The sequence below is a fragment of the Octopus bimaculoides genome, chromosome Z, assembly GCF_046866305.1.
Source record: "Octopus bimaculoides isolate indiv1 chromosome Z, ASM4686630v1, whole genome shotgun sequence".
Taxonomy (NCBI): domain Eukaryota; kingdom Metazoa; phylum Mollusca; class Cephalopoda; order Octopoda; family Octopodidae; genus Octopus; species Octopus bimaculoides.
The window spans coordinates 18,261,453-18,288,021 of NC_142944.1; the positions used below are offsets into that span (position 1 = coordinate 18,261,453).

Consider the following 26,569-nt stretch of genomic DNA (forward strand, 5'->3'; position numbering starts at 1 on the left):
AACAATTTATTGCAGATAAAGATTAACAACAAAATCTTATATGGTTGAGAAACACTGAGTTTAGATTGTTGGGAGGCCCTGTAGCATTTTATTGTGACACTTTACATTGTGTGTTCAAATCTCACTGAGGTCAACTTTACTTTTTAATTGTTTAGGGTTGATAAAATAAAGTACTTAGGGGCTGATGGTAATGACTTAAACTGCCCACTCCACCCCACCAAAAATATTGCCGGTTTTGTACCTAAATTAAAAACTGTTATTAATACAATGAAAGAATGTATCTTCAGCATCTGCATATTTTATTTATTTATTTACTTTATTTATTGATTTATTTACTTGTTAGTGTGTGGAATGTTAGTGTGTATGTATGTGTGCGTGTTTGTGTGTCGCTTTGTGTTTGCCTTTGTGTGTGTATGTGTGTGGTTGTGTGTGTGCGCGTGCATGTCTGTGTCTGTGTCTAAGCACTTCATATCTCTTATCTTAGCAGTTTGACAAACAGATCTTACTAAAATCAGTATCAAATTCCAATAGATTCTAAGATACAAAGATCCATGTGATCAATGAAACCTTTGAAAGATTGTGCTCCAGCATGACCACATTCCAATGACTGCAACTAACGAGAGAATCTAACAAACAAGAATTTGTGAAATTCCTTTTTTTTTTTACAAGCAACGATGTGTTGTGTGAGAGGATGCATGGCCGAACAGTTCATGTGTCGCACTTACAATAGGGAGATCAAGGGTTCAATTCCCAGATGGGAATTGAGCTAATGTATGGCACAAACATTTGATCATTATAATCAGATCGTCATGTGCAGGTTGTTTAGCAAGAAATTACAGAACTGTCTTTCTTGGATTAAGGTATTACCTTTAATTAAGTAATTAACGAGTTGTGAAAGCCTTTACAGAAATATTGTATTGAATTTAGGTAGGTCTTCCAAACAGTCACCTACTTACTTACCTCCCTACCTGCATATCTGCTTACCTACCAACATATCCATCTGCTTACCTGCCTACCTATCTACCTGCAATTAGGCTTTAGAAAAAAAACATTGTCTGATAGTACACAGGTGTTTACTAAATTATATCACTCTACATCCTTCTCCTCCTCCTTCTCCACCTCTTTCTCCTTTTCCTCTTTCTCCTTTTCCTCTTTCTCCTTTTTCCTCTTCCTCTCCTCATTCCCTCCTCTTCATTCACTTCCTCTTCTTTCTCCTTCTCACCTTCTCTTCCTCTTCATCACTTACCCTCATTATTTACCCTCACCACCACCACTACCACCATCAACACCACCATTACTGCTAACACTTCAACCACTTCCACCACCACCATCAGCATCATCATTGTCATCATTATCACTATCATCATCATCATCATCATCATCATCATCATCATAGGTCTGTTCCCAAATAAATTTTGATCAGAATGGAGTGAGAGGCATTCAGCAAGAACAATTGGTAAACAGAAATGGTAATGACATGGCATCAAAGAATTGACGAAAGGGTTTCTAGAGAGGCAAATCACTAGACGTACTAGAAATAGCAGCTAAATCTACCTCAAACCACATGCTACCATCTTAGAGAGAAAAAAAAGAACACTATGGATAATGTAATGTTGGACATATTAATTCTCAGTCATGAGGGTCATGTGGATTGTGCAAACGTACTACCATGATGCTCTGAGAACCAACATGTTAAATGTGAGGAAACTACAAAAATGGAGGTTTTTTTACCTCTGCAATGAAAGGTCTGATGCAGGATAAGTCATTTAACCCATTAGCATTTAAACTAGCCATATACCTGGTCAAAATATTCTACCTGTTTTATGTTCAAACTGACCAGGTCCAGCCTCTCACACCTATCTTACAATGTCATACTAAAAATAAGCAATCAAACCATTGAAATCTCAAAGCTATGAGATAATACATGATTAATTCAAAACAATGTGAATAAATAAGCATTACATTTAACAGAGTCATCTGAATGCTAAAGGGTTATACAAATATATATATATATATATATATATATATATATATATATATATATATACGTCTAGAAGGGATGACCACTAGGTGGACATCCAATATGCTAGAAAGAGGTCATCAACGACCAAAGAAAAAATATTCAATTTATCACCCTATCTATATAGATAATAATTTATATACATACATACATACATATATATATATATATATATATATATATATCATCATCATCATCATCATCATCATCGTTTAACGTCCGCTTTCCATGCTAGCATGGGTTGGACGATTTGACTGAGGACTGATGAAACCGGATGGCAACACCAGGCTCCAGTCTAATTTGGCAGAGTTTCTACAGCTGGATGCCCTTCCTAACGCCAACCACTCAGAGAGTGTAGTGGGTGCTTTTACGTGTCACCCGCACGAAAACGGCCACGCTCGAAATGGTGTCTTTTATGTGCCACCCGCACAAGCCAGTCCAGGGGCACTGGCAACGATCTCGCTCGAAAATCCTACGGGAGCCAGTCAGGCGGTACTGGCAACGGCCACGCTCAAAATGATGCATCTCATGTGCCACCCGCACAAGAACCAGTCCAGGGGCACTGGCAACGATCTTACTTGGCTTGCCGGGTCTTCTCACGCACAGCACATTTCCAAAGGTCTCGGTCAGTAGTCATCGCCTCGGTGAGGCCCAATGTACTAAGGTCTTGCCTCACCACCTCAGCCCAGGTCTTCCTGGACCTACCTCTTCCACGGGTTCCCTCAACTGTTAGGGTGTGGCACTTTTTCACGCAGCTATCCTCATCCATTCTCACCACATGTCCATACCAGCGCAATCGTCTCTCTTGCACACCACAACTGATGCTTCTAATGTTCAGCTTTTCTCTCAAGATACTTACACTCTGACGGGTATTCACATTGACATTACACATCCAACGGAGCATACTGGCTTCATTCCTTGCGAGCTTACGTATGTCCTCAGCAGTTACAGCCCATGCTTCACTGCCATGTAGCATGGCTGTTCGTACGCATGCGTCATACAGTCTGCCTTTTACTCTGAGTGAGAGTCCCTTTGTCGCCAGCAGGGGTAAGAGCTCTCTAAACTTTGCCCAGGCTATTCTTATTCTAGCAGCTACACTTTCAGCGCACCCACCCCCACTACTAACTTGGTCACCCTGGAATGAGATAGAAGTTGTTTCCTGTTTGTTTGCAGTCTTTATTGCACCTGAACATCTGCCACAAACAAAAACTAACTTGCTAGTTAACCTGCCTTTGATGTTGCTGCACCTCTTATGTGTCCATAGCTTGCACCGGGTACATCTTATAGAGTTACTACCTACTCCTTTTCTACATACTGAGCAGGGCCATCTACCTGAAGGGGTTTGTGTTTTATCTACCTTCCTACTTATTAGGATTTTGGTTTTAGCTAGGTTGACTCTAAGGCCCTTCAATTCTAGACCTTGCTTCCACACCTGAAACTTCTCCTCTAGTTCTGATAGTGACTCCGCAATTAGGGCAAGGTCATCAGCATAGAGGAGCTCCCAGGGGCAACCTGTCTTGAACTCCTCTGTGATTGCCTGGAGGACTATGATAAATAAGAGGGGGCTGAGGACGGAACCTTGGTGGACCCCTACCTCTACTCGGAATTCATTGCTGTACTCATTTCCAACCCTCACCTTACTGGCAGCATCTCTGTACATGGCTCGCACAGCTCTCACTAACCATTCTTCTATCCCAAGTTTCCTCATTGACCACCAGATAAGGGATCGGGGGACCCTGTCAAAGGCTTTCTCCATGTCAACGAAAGCCAGGTACAGAGGTTTATCCTTAGCTAGGTATTTCTCCTGCAACTGTCTCACTAGAAATAAGGCATCAGTAGTGCTTTTACCTGGCACGAACCCAAACTGCATCTCATCTAAATTGATTCGCTCCCTAATTAGTTGGGCTATGACCCTCTCTGTAACTTTCATAACCTGATCTAACAGCTTGATGCCTCTGTAATTATTTGTATAATATATATATATATATATCCCTTTAGACATATCCAACCCAAATATTCTATTTGTTTTATGTTCAAACTGGCCAGATCCAGCCTCTCAAACCTACCCTACAATGTCATTTTAAATCTAAACAGTTACATCATCAAAATCTCAATTCTATGAGATAATGCATGATTAATTCAAAACAATATGAATAAATAAGCGTTACATTTGATAGATTAATCTGAATGAATGCTAAAGGGTTAAACCACCCAAATCCAGCCCAGATAATCTACCTGTTTTACTGGCCAGAACCAGCTTCTCGCACCAACCCTACAATGTCATTCTAAAACTAAACAATCACATCATTGAAATCTCAAAGCTACAAGATGATGCATGATTGATTCAACTCAATGGGAATAAATAAGCATTACATTTAATAGAATAATCTGGATGCTAAGGGATTATACACATAAGTATATCTCTTTAGCATTTAAACCAGTCATATTGGACCCAAATGTTTTACCTGCTTTATATTCAAACCAGTCAGATCTGACCTCTTCTCACACCTACTCTATATATAATGTTTTGAATAGCCGATATGTAGGATCTAGCAACTTATTTTTAAAACATATTGTTTAAATCATATACTCTGTATATCATTTCATATTGTATCTACTTAATATATCTCAGGTTATGTCATACTGATAATTTCTTTAAAAGAATGAAATAGAACTATGTATGATTAGACATTGCTTAGAGAACCTCCTCCTCCTCCTCCTCCTCCTCCTCCTCCTCTTTCTCCTTCTCCTTATCATCATCAATTAAGTTCCAGTTTCATGCTCGCATGAGTTGGACAGTTTGACAAGATCTAGTAACCCAAAGAGCTGCACCAGGCTCCAGTTGTTTGTTTTGGCAAGGTTTCTATGGTTAGGTGCCCTTGGTAATGTTAACCACTTTACAAAGTGTACTTGGTGCTTTTTTTATATGACACCAGCATAGATGTTTTTTTTTATGTGGCAAAAAAACAAAAAATTAAATATGTGTATTCTTCATACTTGCCTTGTTCCTTAATTTCAAATTTTAACTTCTAATCCCACCAAACTTTATGAAGAAATGATTATCTCCCTTGTACTAGCTGTTTGCCATGGAACATAACATGTCTTTATCATTTAATATATCAAAACCATTTGATAAAATAAAAAGAAATATTGGCATAGTTGGCTAATAGGGTTTCTATTGTGTTACTGTCATCAGCTTTCTCTATAATGTAACTAGTCTTATTATTGAATACAAATATGTATGCTGACTGCTCATTATTGAATACAAATTCATTATTAAATACTTTTGTTCTTTCATAACAATCATATACACTGACACAAATGAATAATCTTTGTAGCATTGTGTATTTGCTCCAGTTATTGACAGTATTTGTGTGTATGTGTGTGTGTGTGTGTGTGTGTGTGTGTGTGTGTGTGTGTGTGTGTATATTGATTAATTTTAGTCTTGTCAGCAGAGTATAATATACCTGTTGACCAAATTTACTCCAAAATTTCAGAGAACTGTTATTATTGAAGTTATCTCCCTTATTTGTTGTTAGATTTTTAAAATGTCTAGAGGAGGAAGTTTTTGTCTACTAAGTGCATAAATAATTTTAGTTGATCAAAATTTTTCTACTCATAATGTTGCATTTGTGAATCACCACATCCCTCGACAATGACAACAATGGTTACTATTCATATTAATATATATATATTATGTATATTCATGGTGCTCCAGCAGGGCCACAGTCAAATGACTGAAACAAGTATAACAGAATATATATATCCCATTATGACTGATCTTCCTGATTGGTTTCGCACTAGGGATTCAGTTGACTGTTAGGTAACAGTCCAATTACATAACCGTGTGCTCTTCAGAGTTGGTAATTATGGAATGAAACCAATCAGTAAGATCAGCCATAATGGATATATAATACTGTACCTTCCAATTAATATACCCATTCTAAAGACAAATATATGCACTTTTTCCTGACTTACTTATTTGTACACTATATATATATATATATATATATATATATATATATATATATATTCTTTTATTTGTTTCAGTCATTTGACTGTGGCCATGCTGGAGCACCACCTTTAGTCGAACAAATCGACCCCAAAACTTATTCTTTGCAAACCTAGTACTTATTCTGTCAGTCTCTTTTGCTGAAGCACTAAGTAACGGGGACGTAAATACACCAGCATCGGTTATCAAGCAATAATAGGGGGACAAACACACACACACACACATACATACATACATATGTATATAGGCATGGTGAGTAGCTTGCTTACCAACCACATGGTTCCGGGTTCTGTCCCACTACGTGACGCCTTGGACAAGTGTCTTCTACTATAGCCTTGGGCTGACCAAAGCCTTGTGAGTGGATTTGGTAGACGGAAACTGAAAGAAGCCTATCGTATATATATGTGTGTGTGTGTGTGTTTGTGTGTCTGTGTTTGTCCCCCCAACATTGTTTGACAACCAATGCTTGTTTACATCTCCTGTAACTTAGCAGTTTGGCAAAAGTAACTGATAGAATAAGTACTAGGCTTACAAAGAATAAGTCCTGGGGTCGATTTGGTCAACTAAAGGTGGTGCTCCAGCATGGCCACTGTCAAATGACTGAAACAAGTAAAAGAGTAAGAGTATATATACGACAGGCTTCTTTCAGTTTCCATCTACCAAATCTACTCACAAGGCTCTGGTCGGCCCAAGGCTATAGGAGAAGACACTTGCCTAAGATGGTCACATTAGCATTTTGCTGAATCAGCCATCAATCCATATGGTAAACATATATATTTATATATTGACAGTCAGGATTTAACCAAACCATCCAACAATGGAGTAGTCACCACTGATGAGTTTGTAATTTCAAGTGAATCTAGTCTTGTATAGTCATATACAGGCTTCATTATGAGACAGTTATATCCCCTGTTAGCATATGAAAATGTGCTTTATTGCAGCTCTAAGAGTAGTTTTAACTGTCATTTCTAGCAATATAGGTGCTAACCAGCACCCTCAGTCACAATTAGTGACAATTGAATTTTTTCCTTTTCAGCGTTATTTTATGTATGCATGTATGTATGTGTGTGTGTATTTATATATATATGTGTGTGTGTGTGTATGTATGTATGTATTCTTTATTATTATTAATATTTAGCAGAAGCAACAGAGTGATTCAAGGTCCAAGAGTTTTGTGTATGTATCATCATCATCTTCGTTTAACGTCTGCTTTCCATGCTAGCATGGGTTGGACGGTTTGACTGGTGAACCAGATGGCTGCACCAGGCTCCAATCTGATCTGGCAGAGTTTCTACAGCTGGATGCCCTTCCTAATGCCAACCACTCCGAGAGTGTAGTGGGTGCTTTTACGTGCCACCGGCACGAGGGCCAGTCAGGTGGTACTAGCAACGGCCACACTCAAATGGAGTTTTTACGGGTCATCTGCACAGGAACCAGTCCAGCGGCACTGGCAACACCGTCATTCAAATGTTGTTTTTCACATACCACTGGCACAAGTGCCAGTAAGGTGATGCTGGTAAAGTAAGTGATGCTAGTAAGTAAGGCGACGCTGGTAATACATGTATGTGTGTGTGTGTGTGTGTGTGTATATGTATATATTAGTTTGTGTATTCAATGCTTAGAGTAGCACTTAATCTGACTAGCACCAGTGCTCTCTTACATTGTGCTTAAGAGCGCTCCTTTTTGATGCAAGTCTGATGAAGTGCCACTGTAATGTACAGAACCCCCCAAGTATTACTCTTTTACTTGTATCAGTCATCTGACTGTGGCCATGCTGGAGCACCGCCTTTATAGTCGACCAAATCAACCCCAGGACTTATTCTTTGTAAGCCTAGTACTTATTCTATCAGTCTCTTTAGGCTGAACTGCTAAGTTACAGAGACATAAACACACCAACATCGATTGTCAAGCGATGCTGGGGGCGGCGGACAAACAGACACACAAACTCACACATGCGCATACATATATATATATAAATATATACATATATACATATACACGACGAGCTTCTTCCAGTTTCCGTCTACCAAATCCACTCACAAGGCTTTGGTTGGCCCGAGGCTATAGAAGAAGACACTTGCCCAAGATGCCATGCAGTGGGACTGAACCTGGCACCATATGGTTGGTAAGCAAGCTACTTACCACACAGCCTCTCCTGTGCTTATATATATATATATATATATATATATATATATATATATATATATATATACATATACGACAGGCTTCTTCCAGTTTCGTCTACCAAATCCACTCACAAGGCTTTGGTTGGCCTAAGGCTATAGTGGAAGACACTTGCCCAAGGTGCCATGCAGTGGGACTGAACCCGGGACCATGTGGTTGGTAAGCAAGCTACTTACCACACAACCCCTCCTGCACCTATTATGTGCCTTTTTCATGCAATTTCATCAAAAACAAGAGTTGTTCCAGAACAATTGTAACTGTCCGTTAAAGATGTGCTAGACTTTTTTCCTTGCTCTCTTGTTTGGATTATATTCCATTCTTTGCTTGACTCACACTTTGGATTTACTGATGCGATGCATGGATTTTCTGCAACTGAAGAATTTCCATCTTCTTTGAGGGTGTAGATAGTGTCGGTCTTGGGTTGAATGTTGCATTGGAAATACTATGACTGTCTACCCTATCAGAGCCATAACGTGTGTGTGTGTTTGTGTGTGTGTGTGTGTGTGCATGTATGTATGTATTTATGTACACACACTTTCTCTCTCTCTCTCTCTCTCACACACACACACACGTATTCTAGGTTTTCTAAGTTCAAAATCGAAGGCTGCATTTGAATTATCTACAAATCATGAAGATATAAATTCTATGAATAAATTATATGTTTATTTATATAATGTATGTATGTATGTATGTGTTTATGTATGTTTCTATGTATGCATCTGTGTATGTACATATGTATGTATGTGTATATGTATGTGTTTGTGTATGTACATATGTGTGCATGCATGTATGTATGTATGTGTGTGTATATGTGTGTGTATATATATGTATTAATGTATGTATGTATGTGTGTGTGTGTGCATGAGAGAGAGGGAAAGAGAGACGGAGAGAGAGAGAGAGAGTGAAAAAGATAAAGTAAGATAGGCTGTTTTTAATATATATATATATATATATATATATATATATATATATATATATTGATTTAAAATTTGCTTCATTATTTATTTATTTCGTAATAAACTTGTTTGATTAGTTTTGTAATTTAACTGAAAATGTCAAAGTTAATCTCTCGTTCATTGTTCTCTCCTGATGTTTGGTTTTCTTGATGTTTGTATTCTTCAGTTAAAATATTGTTGTAGTTGTTGTTATTGTTGTTGTTTAACCCTAGGCCAGACTCAGTCCAGCAGAAGCAAGATGAAACATATCCCAGCCATGACTCTCTTTTTTCTTTTTTTCATGATGTGCATGTGGTAAATCACCAACTATGACCAGTTTAAACACTTAAGGGTTACCAAAGAGCCTAGAATTCCTAATTCCCTATTTTGTGCCATTCATTTATTCTTAAGACACTTTTATGGCCATATTTCTGTCAGTATGAATTTAGATTTTTTTTTTTTTTATTTCAAAAGAAATGAAGAATTTGAAGTGATTTAGTAAAATAATTTTTTTTTCATTAGTTTCTTTTTTATTATTAAAGTGGAATTAAAAAAGAAGAAAACTTCAAAATACAAATAAATAAATTGATTTTTTTTTTCTTTTTGCATGAAGAATCATGATGATATATTTTAATTTGAATATTGGATACTCTAAAATGAGAAGTCATTGAACCCTTGTGAATTGGTAGCACAAGAATTAAAGAAGAACCTAATATCACCATTATTTGAAATGGATTAAAGGAATTTAATCCATATCAGGCATTATAACTGCACTTGTTGTTTGTTACATTATTTATTATAATTTTTTTCTTTCTTTCTTTCTTTCTTTTGCAGGCATGTATTCATCTATAGAACAGAGAAATGGTCAATTACAATTCAAGAAGCAGCCCTGCAGAGTTGTCAGATGGACATAATAATTCTGTGTCTGTGTTATTAAAGCATAACATAGTGTGGTATTTAGCAAAATAATAACCTCAGAAAATGGAGAAGAAAATAGACAAAGACAGAGAGAGAGAGAAGTTGTGATACGGGAACAATTGATGCGAACATTTCTCTTTTATTGTAATTTTACTTTGAAATTTAAAAATATTGTTAAGAATGGTATGGGAAATTTCACATTAAGAAGATTCTGGAACAATAATTGGAAATCAAACAAAAAACAGTAATGAAGAAAAGAATAAAAACAGTCAAAGATCACAATAATCATGGTGAGGCTCTGATTGAGATGAATAAAAAAACAAAACTAAAAACTTACTTTTATTCTAATTCTGATAATCTTGCACACACACACACACACACGCGCGCGCGCGCGCGCGTGCACACACATAATACAAAAAGAAGGAAAGAAATAAAAGTGAAAGAAAATTCCAAGCTAAATGGAGAAAATACCCCTTAGCTGTGTGACCCTTTTGATACCAACACACTTAAGACTGCACTGGGTCTTATGATAGAAACTTCATGCTTTAAGGGGATCTCAGTAAAAACCTTCCATCAAAATTCATTGTAAATTTATGTTTTAAACACCAATTATTTTACTAAATTCTTCACCATTTTCATAACTAACTGAGACAGTGGTAGTGTCTGTTGAAACAGAAATATGGCAACAAAAGGGTTAAAATGATCTATATTAAAACCTTCTGTCAAAATTCTGTTACTTTAAGCTTTAAATACCAGATTAATATTGACAAAGTTATTTATTTAAATTCTTTATTTTCTTCAAAATTAACAGAAACAGTGATAGTGCGTTTCAACAGGAATATGGTAACGAAGGGGTCAAGGCTGTATCAGAACCAGAATGACAGACAATTGCAAAATATAAAACATTTTATCAAGAAAAATGTTTCAATTTATCTTTACATGACAAGGCATATTAATATATCGTATAACAGAATAAGTTAATATAATATTATTGCCATGTAACATCTGTATTCCATGTTGACACGGGTTAGACAGCATCACTACCAGGTCGATGCAATATAATATAACCAAATATGTAATAAAACAGTTGAATATTGTAGAAAAGAAAATGCTATGCAATATAATATAAAAGAATAAGTTATTAGAGTACAATAGCTTCAAATAAAAGAACAGAATAAGTTAATAGAACAGATTAATAAAATACAGGTCGTTGTTAACTTATGACCACAATTGGTTCCAACTGACTGGTCGTAAGTCGATTTGGTTGTAAGTCGGCCTATAGGCTTACATAGCTTTGTTTTACATTTTTACATTTTTAAGGTACATCTTCAGATAAATGTCACACACAACATTCTGTATTATACTACGACAGTGTTATTTGTTTGGAGTTTCAAGCAGTCATCTCACAAACTATTACGAGGTTGCCTCGATGTCTCCGTGACATGTTATTCATCTAACACTTGGGGTAACCACAGTGGCGATCGAAAACCAAACCTAGAGTAAGCATTTGTTAGCTGACGTCATCCATAGAAGAGTTAATTACTAAGAAATTAAACCCATTAGATTTCAACTAGACTGTTTATTATTGCTGCTGGGAGCTGGCGTGCCAATTGTCGTGAAGTCGATCTGTGGTAAGTCAGATAGTTCATAAGTCGATGACAACCTGTAGTGTTGTTTATAGATTGGTATATCATCATCATCACCATTTAACGTCTGTTTTCCATGCTAGCATGGGTTGGATGATTCAACAGCAGCTGGAGAGGGGGCCAGACAACTGTACTAAGTTTCAATGTCTGCTTTGACATGGTTTCTACAGTCAAATGCCCTCCCAACCAATTTCCAACCAATTTACAGAATGTACTTGGTGTTTTATTTTATGTGGAACTGACGCCAGTCATGTCACCTGGAAACTTTGAAGACAAGACACCCCCTCTCCTTCTCAACAGAAATGGGGTTATAGTGTTGAAGGACGTGAAAGTATGATAGAGCAGTGTTATTCAAAGTGGTGGTCTGCAGACCGGTGCCGGTCTGCAAGCCATCAGCTGTCGGTATGCAGTGAGTTTCCAGAAAAGAAAGAAACAACAGCATAATTTCTGTAATTTCGCCTTATGCACTGCAGTAAACAACTTATCAGCTTATGTAATATTGTATTATTTGTTTACAAAATAAATATAAGATAGAAAAAATTGTCAACTTTTATTATATTCATTATATATATATTGTTTCCAGTATAAATTAATATTACTAAGAAATATTACCAGTCCCTGGCACATTGGAAAAATAAACAACCGGTATGCCACATCAGATAGTTTGAGAAGCACTGTGATAGAGGGACAGGAATGAGTGCCTTGTTGAAGAGGTGAATACATGGTTTTCCCCCAGGTTGAAAAGAGCGGTTGACAGAGAAGATGTTGGGAAAGATTTGTCAGGGTGAAACTTCAAGATACAGGAAATAATAGAACAGAATATGTTAATATAATCGATTAGGGTAATATCATATGTTATAATAAGTTAAGATAGTTAGACACAAGTATGAGGGGGTGATGAAAAGTTCCTGGCTTTGGGTAGAAGAAAATATAGGAGGATCAGTTAATTATGATTTTATTCAACATTTTTCCCTCTCAGAATCACACACTTGTTACATCAGTTCTTTAGTTTTTCTAAGTCTTGCAAAAGAACTTGGAAGGTTCGGCCTTAAAACCAGGCCTTTTGCTATATCCTTAAAGTCAAGAATTTTTCAGCATAAAAGACCAATAGATTAAGTACCAGGTTTTAGAAGAAAAATCAAGTGACGGAGTCAATTCAGTTGACTAAAAGTTCTTCAAGAAGGTGCCCCAGCATGGCCACAGTCTAATGACCGAGACAAGTAAAATATAGAAAATAAATATATATATGCATATATATATATATATATATATATATATATATATATCATCATCATCGTTTAACGTCCGCTTTCCATGCTAGCATGGGTTGGACGATTTGACTGAGGACTGGTGAAACCGGATGGCAACACCAGGCTCCAGTCTGATTTGGCAGAGTTTCTACAGCTGGATGCCCTTCCTAACGCCAACCACTCAGAGAGTGTAGTGGGTGCTTTTACGTGTCACCCGCACGAAAACGGCCACGCTCGAAATGGTGTCTTTTATGTGCCACCCGCACAAGCCAGTCCAGGGGCACTGGCAACGATCTCGCTCGAAAATCCTACAGGAGCCAGTCAGGCGGTACTGGCAACGGCCACGCTCAAAATGGTGCATCTCATGTGCCACCCGCACAAGAACCAGTCCAGGGGCACTGGCAACGATCTTACTTGGCTTGCCGGGTCTTCTCACGCACAGCCCATTTCCAAAGGTCTCGGTCCGTAGTCATCGCCTCGGTGAGGCCCAATGTACGAAGGTCTTGCCTCACCACCTCAGCCCAGGTCTTCCTGGGCCTACCTCTTCCACGGGTTCCCTCAACTGTTAGGGTGTGGCACTTTTTCACGCAGCTATCCTCCTCCATTCTCACCACATGTCCATACCAGCGCAATCGTCTCTCTTGCACGCCACAACTGATGCTTCTAATGTTCAGCTTTTCTCTCAAGATACTTACACTCTGACGGGTATTCACATTGACATTACACATCCAACGGAGCATACTGGCTTCATTCCTTGCGAGCTTACGTATGTCCTCAGCAGTTACAGCCCATGTTTCACTGCCATGTAGCATGGTTGTTCGTACGCATGCGTCATACAGTCTGCCTTTTACTCTGAGTGAGAGTCCCTTTGTCGCCAGCAGGGGTAAGAGCTCTCTAAACTTTGCCCAGGCTATTCTTATTCTAGCAGCTACACTTTCAGCGCACCCACCCCCACTACTAACTTGGTCGCCCAGATAGCGGAAGCTATCGACTACCTCTAGTTTTTCACCCTGGAATGAGATAGAAGTTGTTTCCTGTTTGTTTGCAGTCTTTATTGCACCTGAACATCTGCCACAAACAAAAACTAACTTGCTAGTTAACCTGCCTTTGATGTTGCTGCACCTCTTATGTGTCCATAGCTTGCACCGGGTACATCTTATAGAGTTACTACCTACTCCTTTTCTACATACTGAGCAGGGCCATCTACCTGAAGGGGTTTGTGTTTTATCTACCTTCCTACTTATTAGGATTTTGGTTTTAGCTAGGTTGACTCTAAGGCCCTTCAATTCTAGACCTTGCTTCCACACCTGAAACTTCTCCTCTAGTTCTGATAGTGACTCCGCAATTAGGGCAAGGTCATCAGCATAGAGGAGCTCCCAGGGGCAACCTGTCTTGAACTCCTCTGTGATTGCCTGGAGGACTATGGTAAATAATAGGGGGCTGAGGACGGAACCTTGGTGGACCCCTACCTCTACCCGGAATTCATTGCTGTACTCATTTCCAACCCTCACCTTACTGGCCGCATCTCTGTACATGGCTCGCACAGCTCTCACTAGCCATTCTTCTATCCCAAGTTTCCTCATTGACCACCAGATAAGGGATCGGGGGACCCTGTCAAAGGCTTTCTCCATGTCAACGAAAGCCAGGTACAGAGGTTTATCCTTGGCTAGGTATTTCTCTTGCAACTGTCTCACTAGAAATAAGGCATCAGTAGTGCTTTTACCTGGCACGAACCCAAACTGCATCTCATCTAAATTGATTCGCTCCCTAATTAGTTGGGCTATGACCCTCTCTGTAACTTTCATAACCTGATCTAACAGCTTGATGCCTCTGTAATTATTTGTATCTAAAGCGTCCCCTTTACCTTTGTAGCAGTTGACTATGATGCTGCTACACCAGTCATAGGGTATGACTCCTTCGTGTATCACCTGGTTCGTAATACGGGTGACTAGGCTATAGCCAACACTGCCAGATATTTTGAGCATCTCTGCAGTGATTCCTGATGGGCCGGGGGCTTTCCCGGTCTTCATACTCTTAATTGCTTTATCTACCCTGGTACTATCAACTCGGATAGCTGGTCCCTCTATTGGGTCGACATAAGGCAGGCTCTCTTTCTCCCATTCATTCTCTTTATTAAGCAATCTATCGTATATATATATATATATGCATATAATATCATCGTCAACATCATCATTTAATGTCCATCTTCCATACATGGGGAGGATGGTTGACAGAAGCTGATCAGGTAGAAAATCTACTTTATGCTACTGTGTCTGTTTTGGCAGGGTTTTTACAGCTGGATGCTCTTCCTAACACCAACCACTCAGCAGAGTGGACTCAGTGCTTTTTACATGGCACTAGCACAGGCGAAGTTAGTTCTGGCAAGATTTTTACAGCTGGATGCCCTTCCAAATGCTAACCACATTACGGTGTGGATTGGATGCTTTTCATGTGGCACCAGCTTACAAGACAAAAAATTATGAGAGGGGCAGGGACATTTAAGGAGGGAACTTGTATTAAAGGATGAATGGTTAGAAGGTGACAAAGAGACACAGAAGCAGACACAGCAAGGTTCTTCAGTTTTCATCTATTAAATCCACTCTTTGATTAGCCTAAAGTTACAGAGGAAGATACTTGTTCAAAGGTGTTACACATTGGAACTTGAACCTGAAATCATGTGGTTGGTAAGCAAACTTCTGAACCACACAGCCATAGCTACACTAATACTTTTATATATTTTAAGTGCAGAAATGTTGTTTCTAGATTATAAACTGCATATTGAAGAATCTTTGAAATTTTAAGGAATTATGCAAATAAATATTTTACTGTATTTTTCTGTTTTTTCTGTTTTTAATTTTTTTATTTTATTGTACCCAATGCGTCTTAGAAATTGTTGTGGGTGAGGTGTAGTTGGTTAAGAATTTGGAAAGTTTTCCTAAGAAACATGGGAGAAATATTGTATGAATTTTTGTGCCAAGTGGGCCACTTTTGGTAAGTAGAACTAGTGATCTGGAAATGTAGTATCAAATAAAAATAATATTCAATGTCTGGAGAAGGAAAAGAAAAAAAATCTATTAGCTTATAAGAAACTTGTTTCCCAACCAAATGGTTCCAGGTTCAGTATCACTCAGTGGCACCTTGGGTGAGTGTTTCCTACTACATAGCCTCAGGCCAACCAAAGCTGGGTGAGTGAATTTGGTAGACGGAAACTGAAAGAAGCCTGTCGTATATATGTGTGTGTGTCTTTGTATCTGTGTTTGTCTCCCCACCCCACCATCACTTGACAACTGATGTTGGTATGTTTACGTCCCCATAAATTAGCGGTTCAGCAAAAGAGACCGATAGAATAAGTACCAGGCTTAAAAAGAATAAGTCCTGGGGGGTGGGGGTCGATTTCTTCGACTAATAGGCGGTGCTCCAGCATGGCCACAGTCAAATGATTGGAACAAATGAAAGAATAGGTATGCATGACTTTGTGATGAGTAGTTTAGTTCCTAATTTACAAGGTTTCAAGTACAGTCTTAGTGCATGCTATCTTGGGCAAGTGTCTTCTACTACAGCCTTGGGCAAACCAAAGCCTAGCCTTATGAGTGGATTTGGTAGATGGAAAATATAGGTAACTAACCAGTGCTTTCATAGAATTTATATGAATATATATATATATATATATATATATATATATATATATATATATATATATATATATATATATATGTATATATATATATATATATAGGTAAGCAGAGTTAGTGGTTATAATAACCAACTATATATATGCTAACTGAGATACCCGGTAAAAAATTACCATTAATAAGATATCTGTTTATAGCCATGAAGCATCTTACGTCAAATTTCGGCATTTTTCAAAAAATTAAAATCTGTATTAATGGGTACGACCAATTTGATGAAAAAAATTAGCAGAGTCTGGTAGCGAACCTGTGCTGTCGTCATTTTTGTGCATGTACGTAAAATGGCGAAGTTTTACACTTTGGGGCAGATGTTGTCAAATTGATGTCATGATGGCTAGTGCGCAAAATGCCTAAATTTTGCTTGAGAAATAAAATGGTCTTACCTAATCAAAACCTGAAATGCTGGGGAATTAAAACAATGAATTGATATAGTAAGTTTTAGGAAATCAAAATAGTTCGCATTGATATGAAAAATTAGCAAATGCTAAATAGATTACTGTTAATAAGCTGTCTGTTTATACCCATGAAACATTTTTTGTCAAATTGATGTCATGATGGCTAGTGAAAAAAATGCTGAAATTTTACAATTTTTGAAAAATCAATGCTGATTAAAAATCGATTTTTTAAAAATTCCAAGTGACTGCATGGGTATAAGCCTCACACATGTGTCAAATTTCATCAAGGTCTGTTGGATAGCCTTGGAGGAGTTAAAGTAACAAATTCACAAACACAAACTTGCCATTTATTATTATTATTATTATTATTATTATTATTATTATTATTATTATTATTATTATTATTATTATTATTATTATTATTATTATATATATATATATAGGCCTCTGCCAGGGGTGTAGCCTGCCCACTTATGCATACCTTCCCTTCATTGGACACTAAACTCCGCTTGTGAAGACCTGTTGAGGCAAGTGAAAGCGAAATTGTGATGGCACCTGTACCAGTGGAGCGCTAAGAGTACCATCCAAGCATGACTGTTACCAGAGCAGCTGTCTGGCTTCCCTGCCAGTGGCACGTAAATAGCACCATTTGAGCGTGATTGTTACCAGCGTCGCCTTCCCGGTACTTGTGCCGGTGGCACGTGAAAAGACATTCGAGCGAAGTCGTTGCTAGTGCCGCTGGACTGGCTCCTGTGCAGGTGGCACGTAAAATACACCATTTTGAGCATGGCCTTTGTGCCAATGGTACGTAAAAGCACCCACTACACTCTCAGAGTGGTTGGCGTTAGGAAGGGCATCCAGCTGTAGAAACTCTGCCAAATCAGATTGGAGCCTGGTGTAGCCATCTGGCTCACCAGTCCTCAGTCAGATCGTCCAACCCATGCTAGCATGGAAAGCGGACGTTAAACGGCGACGATGATGATGATGATATATATATATATAAGTACAATTAAAAGTTACAAACTTCATTTAAGAATGTTGAACATTACAGTTAATACTCAACTGCAAGGTAACTATATAAACCGAGGTTTATATATATTTACTTATTATAATAAGATAAGAAAATAGAGAGGAACTTAATAAACAAGATTAAATTGATAAAATCAATAAAATTAATTAATAAAATTTTAAATTATTTGTAAGTCGAATCTTCTTCAGAGGTAGTTTAAGATATACAAAATAGGTGTTCAATTCCTGCGTGTTGAGTAAATGGCTGAAAACCATTAACTGATAAACTTTAAGCACAAAGAGCATAGTATAAAACATAGACCTAGAAGTGGGAATAAGGTTGAGTATACTGGAGTTGTAAAGTAAGTATATGGCAGTGGCACTCCGTCGTTTACGACGATGAGGGTTGCAGTTGATCCGATCAACGGAACAACCTGCTCGTGAAATTAACGTGCAAGTGGCCAAGCACTCCACAGACACGTGTACTCTTAATGTAGTTCTCGGGGATATTCAGCGTGACACAGTGTGACAAGGCTGACCCTTTGAAATACAGGTACAACAGAAACAGGAAGTAAGAGTGAGAGAAAGTTGTGGCGAAAGAGTACAGCAGGGTTCGCCACCATCCCCTGCGGGAGCCTCGTGGAGCTTTAGGTGTTTTCGCTCAATAAACACTCACAACGCTCAGTATGGGAATCGAAACCGCGATCCTATGACTGAGAGTCCACTACCCTAACCACTGGGCCATTGCACCTCCAGTAAGTATATAACAATATATTAATATATTCATCAAGAATGCTAAGTATATGAAAAACTCAAGTAGATATAATTGGTATAAATGTCATATTGTGATGTTATGTCCATCCATATTAAATCAATAGAACATATGTATATATAACAAAAATAGAAATAAGAATGAAGAAAGTCATGTCTTTAATCCCTTCTTATATATATACTGGGTGCAATGGCTAAATTGTTGCCATTTTATAGCTTTAATTTCGCACATGTGCATTGTATGTTTTTGATTTTGTTGACTACACAGTATGGTAGGGTCGGTTGGGCACCGTCTGTGAGAAAAACAGCACCATGATGCAATTCCCTCTGCCAGAAATTTGGGAATGACATACTGTACTGCTTGGCATTCATGCCGGAAGCTCCAATACGATCATTTCAGAGTGTTTGGGTGTCAAACTGAGTTCAGTGCAGAGAATTTGGAAAGAGTTGGATGAGTCTAATGGCGATTACGAAGGTACGGCAGCTTGGAAAACTCAATCTGATCGTTCTGCTAAGAAAATAACTCCTGAATTTGTTGGTGGGATCCAGGCCATGATTGACAATGATCCCTCTAAGTCAATCAGGGACATGGGAGTGTCTGAGTTTCTTATCAGGCAGGTGGTGCATAAAGACATTTGGTATTCCTCATACAAGATGAGAAAGGGCCAATTTTTATCCCAAGCCATCAAGGACAAGAGGAAAGACCATGCTATGAAGCTTTTGAACAAACTCAAGTATTCCCTCCAACCAAACATGCTTTGGTTTTGTTCAGACAAGAAAATTTCTGCCAGGATCAGATGGTGAGCACACAAAACAACCATTCACTTTTCATGTCCACAATACATGTTCTGAAAGTGATAAAAAACAAACATCCAGTCAACATCATGGTGTTTGGAGTGATCCCTTGTGATGGTGAGGTTATGCTTCCATTCATCTTCCCACATGGCCTCAGACTCAACATGCAGGCCTACATCAAGTGCCTATAGGAGGTAGTGCTACCCTGGATCAAGAGGATGGCTGCTGGAAGACCCTATGTCTGGCAACAGGACTGTGCACCACGTCATGCAAGCAAGAGAACTCAGTCATGTCCATCAGACAATTTCTACAACCACATCACCCCTAACATCTGGCCATCTAACTCCCCAGACTGCAACCCTCTTGATTATTATGTGTGGGGCACAGTTGAGCAAGAGACCAACAAAACTCCTTGTAACACAAAAGATGAATTGATTATGATAGCATTCACCAACTTAAACAAGGAGACTGTCCAGAAGAATTGGAGGAGATTCCGAAGTCGTCTGGAGGTTGTTGTTGAAGTCAATGGCGATTTTATTGAAAATATTTACTCTTTTGTATTTCAAGATATTTTTACGTAATTTTGGTAAATATATCTGTTAAAATGAGATATCAGTGTTATTTTCATCTTTGCATAATTTAGACGACAAATTATTCACTGCACCCTGTATTTATATGATGGACTCTCCTGTCAAAAACAACCTATTAGCATTCTGTTTTTGTTGAATGACCTGCACAAATGATTTGTTTATAGTGATCAAATGTTCATGTCACACATTAGCTCACTCACTCCATCAAATTGATGTTGTGTGAACAGGGGCACTGTGTGGTATGCATCAGGTGTCGAAATGATCGCAGAGCGACGTGAGATGAAGTGTTTTGCTCAAGAACAAAAAGCATCATCCGGTCTAGGAAATAAAATCATGATCTAATGATCGTATGTATAACACCCTAACCACTAGGGCCATGTACCCTCACACACACACATCACACCACATACATACACACACACACATATACGTGTGTGTGTGTGGTGTGATGTGTGTGTGTGTGTGCCTTTGTGTTTGTCCTGCACTACTGCCTGACAACTACTGTTCATTTGTTTTCATCCATGTACCTTAGTGGTTCAGCAAAAAGGGACCAATACAATAAGTAAAAAAAAAATTAAGTGCTGGAACGATTCATTTAATTAAGACTTTTCAAGGCAGTGCCCCAGCCTGGTCACAATCTAACAACTTAAACAAGTGAAAGGTAGAAAATAAAAGATGTTTTATTTAGTTTTATTAGTGACGGTAATTTGTTTGACTAAAATTGTTCAAGGCAGTGCTCCAGGCTGGCCACTGTCTAATAAGTGAAATAAGTAAAAGATAAAAGAAAAGATGTACTCAACAAAAAGTAATCCTTTAGTTTAAATTATTTATTACCTCCCCCTTAGCAAAGGCGGAGGTATTGTTTTCAGTTGTGTTTGTTTGTTTGTCTGTGGACAAGATATCTCAAGAACTGTTGGATGGATTCGGATGAAACTTTCAGGGATGTTTGGCCTCATGACTGGTACATACTGATTAGATTTGGGGATTGATACAGTACCGGATAAGGATTCTGGATTATTTTTCCTGTTTTTTTTAGTTAATTTTTGAGAGTAGTCTGGTTCATTTTTAGTATTCTTGTTTGTGAGAGCAGTTGAGTTTATTTCAGATATTCGCATTTTAAAAATCATCTCAGACTAATCGTTGAGAAGACGTTGGTTTTGCCTTGGGGGAGGTTTGTGTTCTCTGAGTGCTAATGTTATATATAATTTGACAGAGAAACAAGCAGTTAATGTATGTGTGTGTGCATACATGAGGTCTTGAAATTTACCAATATTTGCACAAGAGCCAAGTGGAACAGTAAATGAAAATGAGAGGTAAACGAGCAACAAAAGAGAGAAAAATATAGACATATATATATATACATACATATATATGTATATATATAAATAGAGAAAAAATATAAATATATATACATATTCAAGAGTGTCTTCACCTCTCCTCTGAGTCACATGCAGATAAAGAACTCAGCTGATTTCTTTGACAATAGCACTCAGCAGAAGGGGACTGCATCCATTACCTACATCGACATTGGAGAGGAAGATGTGATAGCTGCCATAAATGAAATGAGCTCAAATTCGGCAACTGGCCCCGATGGTTTCTCAGCTGTCCTCTTAAAGTCGTGTAAACAAGAATTAGCAGGACCACTCCGGATACTCTTCCAGAGTTTCCTTGCAAATGGTAAACTTCCCAAAAAGCTGAAGGAAGGCACCATATGTCCTATCCATAAAGGTGGAAGCAGAGCAGAGGCTGGAAACTACAGGCCCATCTCTCTGACTTCACATATTAGCAAAGTCATGGAACGAATTGTCAGAAGGAGATTGATTGCGTTCCTAGAAGAAAATGACTTGCTGAATGAGACCCAGCATGGTTTCCGTCCAGGTAGAAGCTGCCTCACGCAGCTCTTGCAGCATTATGACTGGGTCCTGAAGCAGCTACTTGACCATTCAAATGTTGATGTGATATATCTCGACTTTGCAAAAGCCTTTGACAAAGTTGATCATGGCTTGATATGTCACAAGCTGCGAAACCTTGGCATAGCTGGTAAATTAGGAGAGTGGCTGCATGACTTCCTGAATGGTAGAAGTCAGACAGTTGCAGCCAATGGAGAACTATCTAGGGAAACACAAATATTGAGTGGTGTTCCACAGGGAACTGTTCTGGGGCCACTACTGTTCATAGTGGCCCTTCTGGACATGCCCACGGTCACTCGGAGAGCCACTGTCACTAGCTATGCTGATGACACAAAGATATCTCAGGCAATAAAGAATCCTGATGATATTGTAAGCCTGCAGAATGACCTAAATGCAATATATGAGTGGGCAGAGCAAAATAATATGCAGTTCAATGCAAAAAAATTTCAAGTACTGCGCTACAAGACCACAAGTACCTCCCAACTGGAATACACAGGGCCTGGAGGTACTGCAATCCCAGAACCACAAACAGTAAGAGATCTGGGCATCAACATGTGTAGTGATGCATCATTTCACATGCACATTGTCAAGTTGACAGCAAAGTGCAGACAACTGGCAGGGTGGATACTGAGGACTATCCGTACAAGGGATCAAAAAGTCATGTTGATTCTATGGAAGACATTTGTTCTGAGCCGCCTAGACTATTGCTCTCAGTTGTGGTCACCACACAGTGTTAAGCGGACAGCAGAACTCGAGGCAATTCAGCGGCACTATACAAAAAAGATCGCCACAGTCCAACAGATGAACTACAGGGAGCGACTGAAGGCACTAGGTCTCTACTCCCTGGAGCGCAGGCGGGAGAGATATGTAATAATATACATATGGAAAATACTGGAAGGACTGGTGCCAAACTTTGGTATCAAGTACTACAGGAATGCCCGCACGGGTCGCCACTGCATGGTGCCAAAGGTACCGTCCACTGCATCTCACATAAGAACGAGATACTGCAGCAGCCTCGGTTTCAGAGGACCTCAGCTCTTCAATGCCCTGCCAAAACATTTGAGAGACATGCAAGACATGGATACGGAGGTCTTCAAGACAAAACTTGACGCTTTCCTCTCCACGATACCAGACGAACCAATGGCTCGTAATGAGACGCAGTTTAGGGCAGCTGTGTCAAATTCTCTTATACACCAGATGTGCCATCAAAACTCTTGATTGGACCATGTCAGGTGGGGGAGAAGAGCCATGCAAGGAACGTGAAAATCACGGTGGTGCACCAGCATGACCGCAGCCACTTGGCTGAAACACATAAATAAATAAATAAAAATATATATATATGTATGTATGTATATATATAAATATATACATACAGGAGTGGCTGTGTGGTAAGTAAATTGCTTACCAACCACATGGTTCCACATTCAGTCTTACTGCATGGCACCTTGGGCAAGTGTCTTCTACTATAGCCTCAGGTCGACTAAAGCCTTGTGAGTGGATTTGGTAGATGGAAACTGAAAGAAGCCCGTTATGTGTGTGTGTGTGTGTGTGTGTCTGTGTCTGTCCCTCCCCCCACCATCGTTTGACAACTGATGCTGGTGTGTTTATGTCCCTGTAACTTAGCGGTTCGGCAAAAGAGACTGATAGAATAAGTACTAGGCTTAGAAAGAATAAGCCCTGGGGTCGATTTGCTCAACTAAAGGTGGTGCTCAAGCATGGCCGCAGTCAAATGACTGAAACAAGTAAAAGAAAAAATAAAAGAATACATACATACATACATACATACATACATATATATATATATGAGGAACAGGAAGTTACTACAGCAACAGATTTTAATTTTGTAGACTGTTAGCTGAAAGCATTATATTTGCACAGAATATTATCGTAAAATGGAAATATATTGATAATAGGAAGATAGTTTAAGATGTATGCGAATGTGAATAAGATGTATGAAGAACAAATAAAACAAAAAGAATAAAGGGGGAGGGATAAAAAAAATGAAAAAAAAAGAACAGCAAATCAGAAAGAAAACTAGACAAAACAATAGCATGGTATGTGAAAGGTTAAATCATAAAATACTAAATGATTGGTATGGGTCTATTAGAAAAAGGTCATTACCCAGTTAAAATAAAGTAGGTGCAGATGTGGCAGTGAGGAAAGAACCACATGGTTCTGGGTTCAGTCCTACTGTGTGGCACCTGGGGAAAGTATCTTCTACTATAGCCTCGGGCCGACCAAAGTCTTGTGAGTGGATTTGGTAGACGGAAACTGAAAGAAGCCCGTTGTATATATGTATATGTGTATGTATATATATATATATATATATATATATATATATATATATATATATATATATATATATATATATATATATATATATATATATATATATATATATATATATATATATATATATATATATATATATATATATATATATATATATATATATATATATATATATATATATATATATATATATATATATATATATATATATACACACACACACACACACACACGTTAGCACGCCGGGCGAAATGCTGAGCGGTATTTCGTCTGCCGCTACGTTCTGAGTTCAAATTCTGCCGAGGTCGACTTTACCTTTCATCCTTTCGGGGACGTAAATACACCAGCATTGTCAAGTGATGTTGGGGGGACGAACACAGACACACAAACATATATATACACACATACATACATATATATATATACATATATACGATGGGCTTCTTTCAGTTTCCATCCACCAAATCCACTCAAAAGGCTTTGGTCGGCCCGAGGCTGTAGCAAAAGACACTTGCCTATGGTGTCACATGGTGGAACTGAACCCAGAACCATGTGGTAGAGAAGCAAACTTTTTAACACACGAACTTTTTAACATATTCAAATAAATATACACTCACAGGGTTGTTGTTAGAGTTATAATATTGTTTAGTTAATTAACATGCAAAGGCAGAAGGGATTCCAGTAGCGGTAATAAATTTTTTTCCCTAATTAAAAGTGAAATTAAAAGGTAAATATAGACTTGGTGTGTTAATAACTATATACTATGAGATTAACATGTCTGCTTAGAGACAGAAATATAAGTATATATCGTATTTCACAAATGCGTTTAAATGATTACAAGGGTGGAAGTTAGTAGCACTTGGCACTTGAAGCAAAAGGCAAGGGATTAAGGTTAAACATTAAAGATAAAAATATAAACATTAGAAAATAAATAAGTTTGGTAAAAAAAAAAAAAACAGCCTGAAATGAAACTCAAAGGGCAGGGTATTTATATGGTACATTAAAGGTATTAAATAAGGAAATTTAAAACCTTTATTTTAAAATTTAATATTTGTTTCTTTCTTATTTTGGCACAAGGCATGTAATTTCAGGGGTTGGGGTAAGTTGATTACACTAACCCCAGTAATCAGCTGGTACTTATTTTATTGACCCCTTGTGAGTCCCTTGGGAAAGGAAAATCCTGGAGGTGTCAACCTTGAGGGCAAACCATTGTGTGACATCCCTCAGATGATCTGATACCCTTTTTGATACCCTTAAGGTGTGGGTGGTTACAAAATATTTATTTGTTGTTATATTTTGGACGTGGCACATGCCAGTACCCCTGACTGACTCTCTTGCTGGTGGCATGTAAAAAGTACTATTCAAACATGATTGATGCCAGGCCCGCCTGACTGGCTTCTGTGCTGGTGGAACATAAAAAGCACCTACTACCCTCTCGGAATGGTTGGCATTAGGAAGAGCATCCAGCTGTAGAAACACTGCCAGATCAGACTGGAGCCTGGTGTAGCCTACTGGCTTGTCAGTCCTCAGTCAAACCGTCCAACCCATGCCAGCATGGAAAACGGACGTTAAACAATGATGATGATGATGATGATGATGACAAAAGGATGAAAGGCAAAGTCAACCTTGGTAGAATTTGAACTCTGAAATGTAAAGACGGACAAAACGCTGCTAAGTTCTCTGCTTCATCTTGAAAAATGATATTAAAAGTGTTAAGAGAGGTGTACGCTGTGTGACCAAGAAGTTGTATGGTAACCTTGGATAAGTACCTTTTGCTAGTGTTATTCCTAAGCCAATCAAAGCTTTGTGAGTGGATTTGGTTGAGGAAAACTGAAAGAAGCCCATCTATTTGTGTGTGTGTGTGTGTGTGTGTGTGTGTGTGTGTGTGTGTGTGTGTGTGTGTGTGTGTGCCAGAAACATGTTAAACTATATTAAACCTCGTTGTCTCTTGCTTCTAAAGCAAACTGCATTCATGGACCCTTAAAATACTACTGTGAATACCCAATTTACTATTTTGCTTGTGTAGACCTCCAGAATTTTTATATAACCCCCCAGGGGTCATGTGGACTCCATTTAAAAAGCACTGGTATAAAGTATAAAAGATTTGATAAAAAAAAAAGAACAAAAGAAAAATTGTGTAAATTAAAAGGACAA

At 38.4% G+C, this 26,569-nt stretch overlaps 1 protein-coding gene across 6 annotated transcripts in view; it reads left to right on the plus strand.

The window, feature by feature from the left end:
• LOC106875566 (uncharacterized) overlaps nucleotides 1-10,401 on the plus strand; it is a 360,383-nt gene extending 349,982 nt beyond the window's left edge. For all 6 annotated transcript variants that reach the window (XR_016244845.1, XR_016244844.1, XM_089365512.1 and 3 more), the window contains one exon: nucleotides 9,986-10,401. Coding sequence is in view for 4 of the 6 variants with exons in the window: in XM_089365512.1 (XP_089221638.1) it covers nucleotides 9,986-10,003 (18 nt within the window). In the remaining 2 variants the exon portion in view is untranslated. The remainder of the gene's footprint in view (nucleotides 1-9,985) is intronic.
• Nucleotides 10,402-26,569: the final 16,168 nt, after the last annotated feature.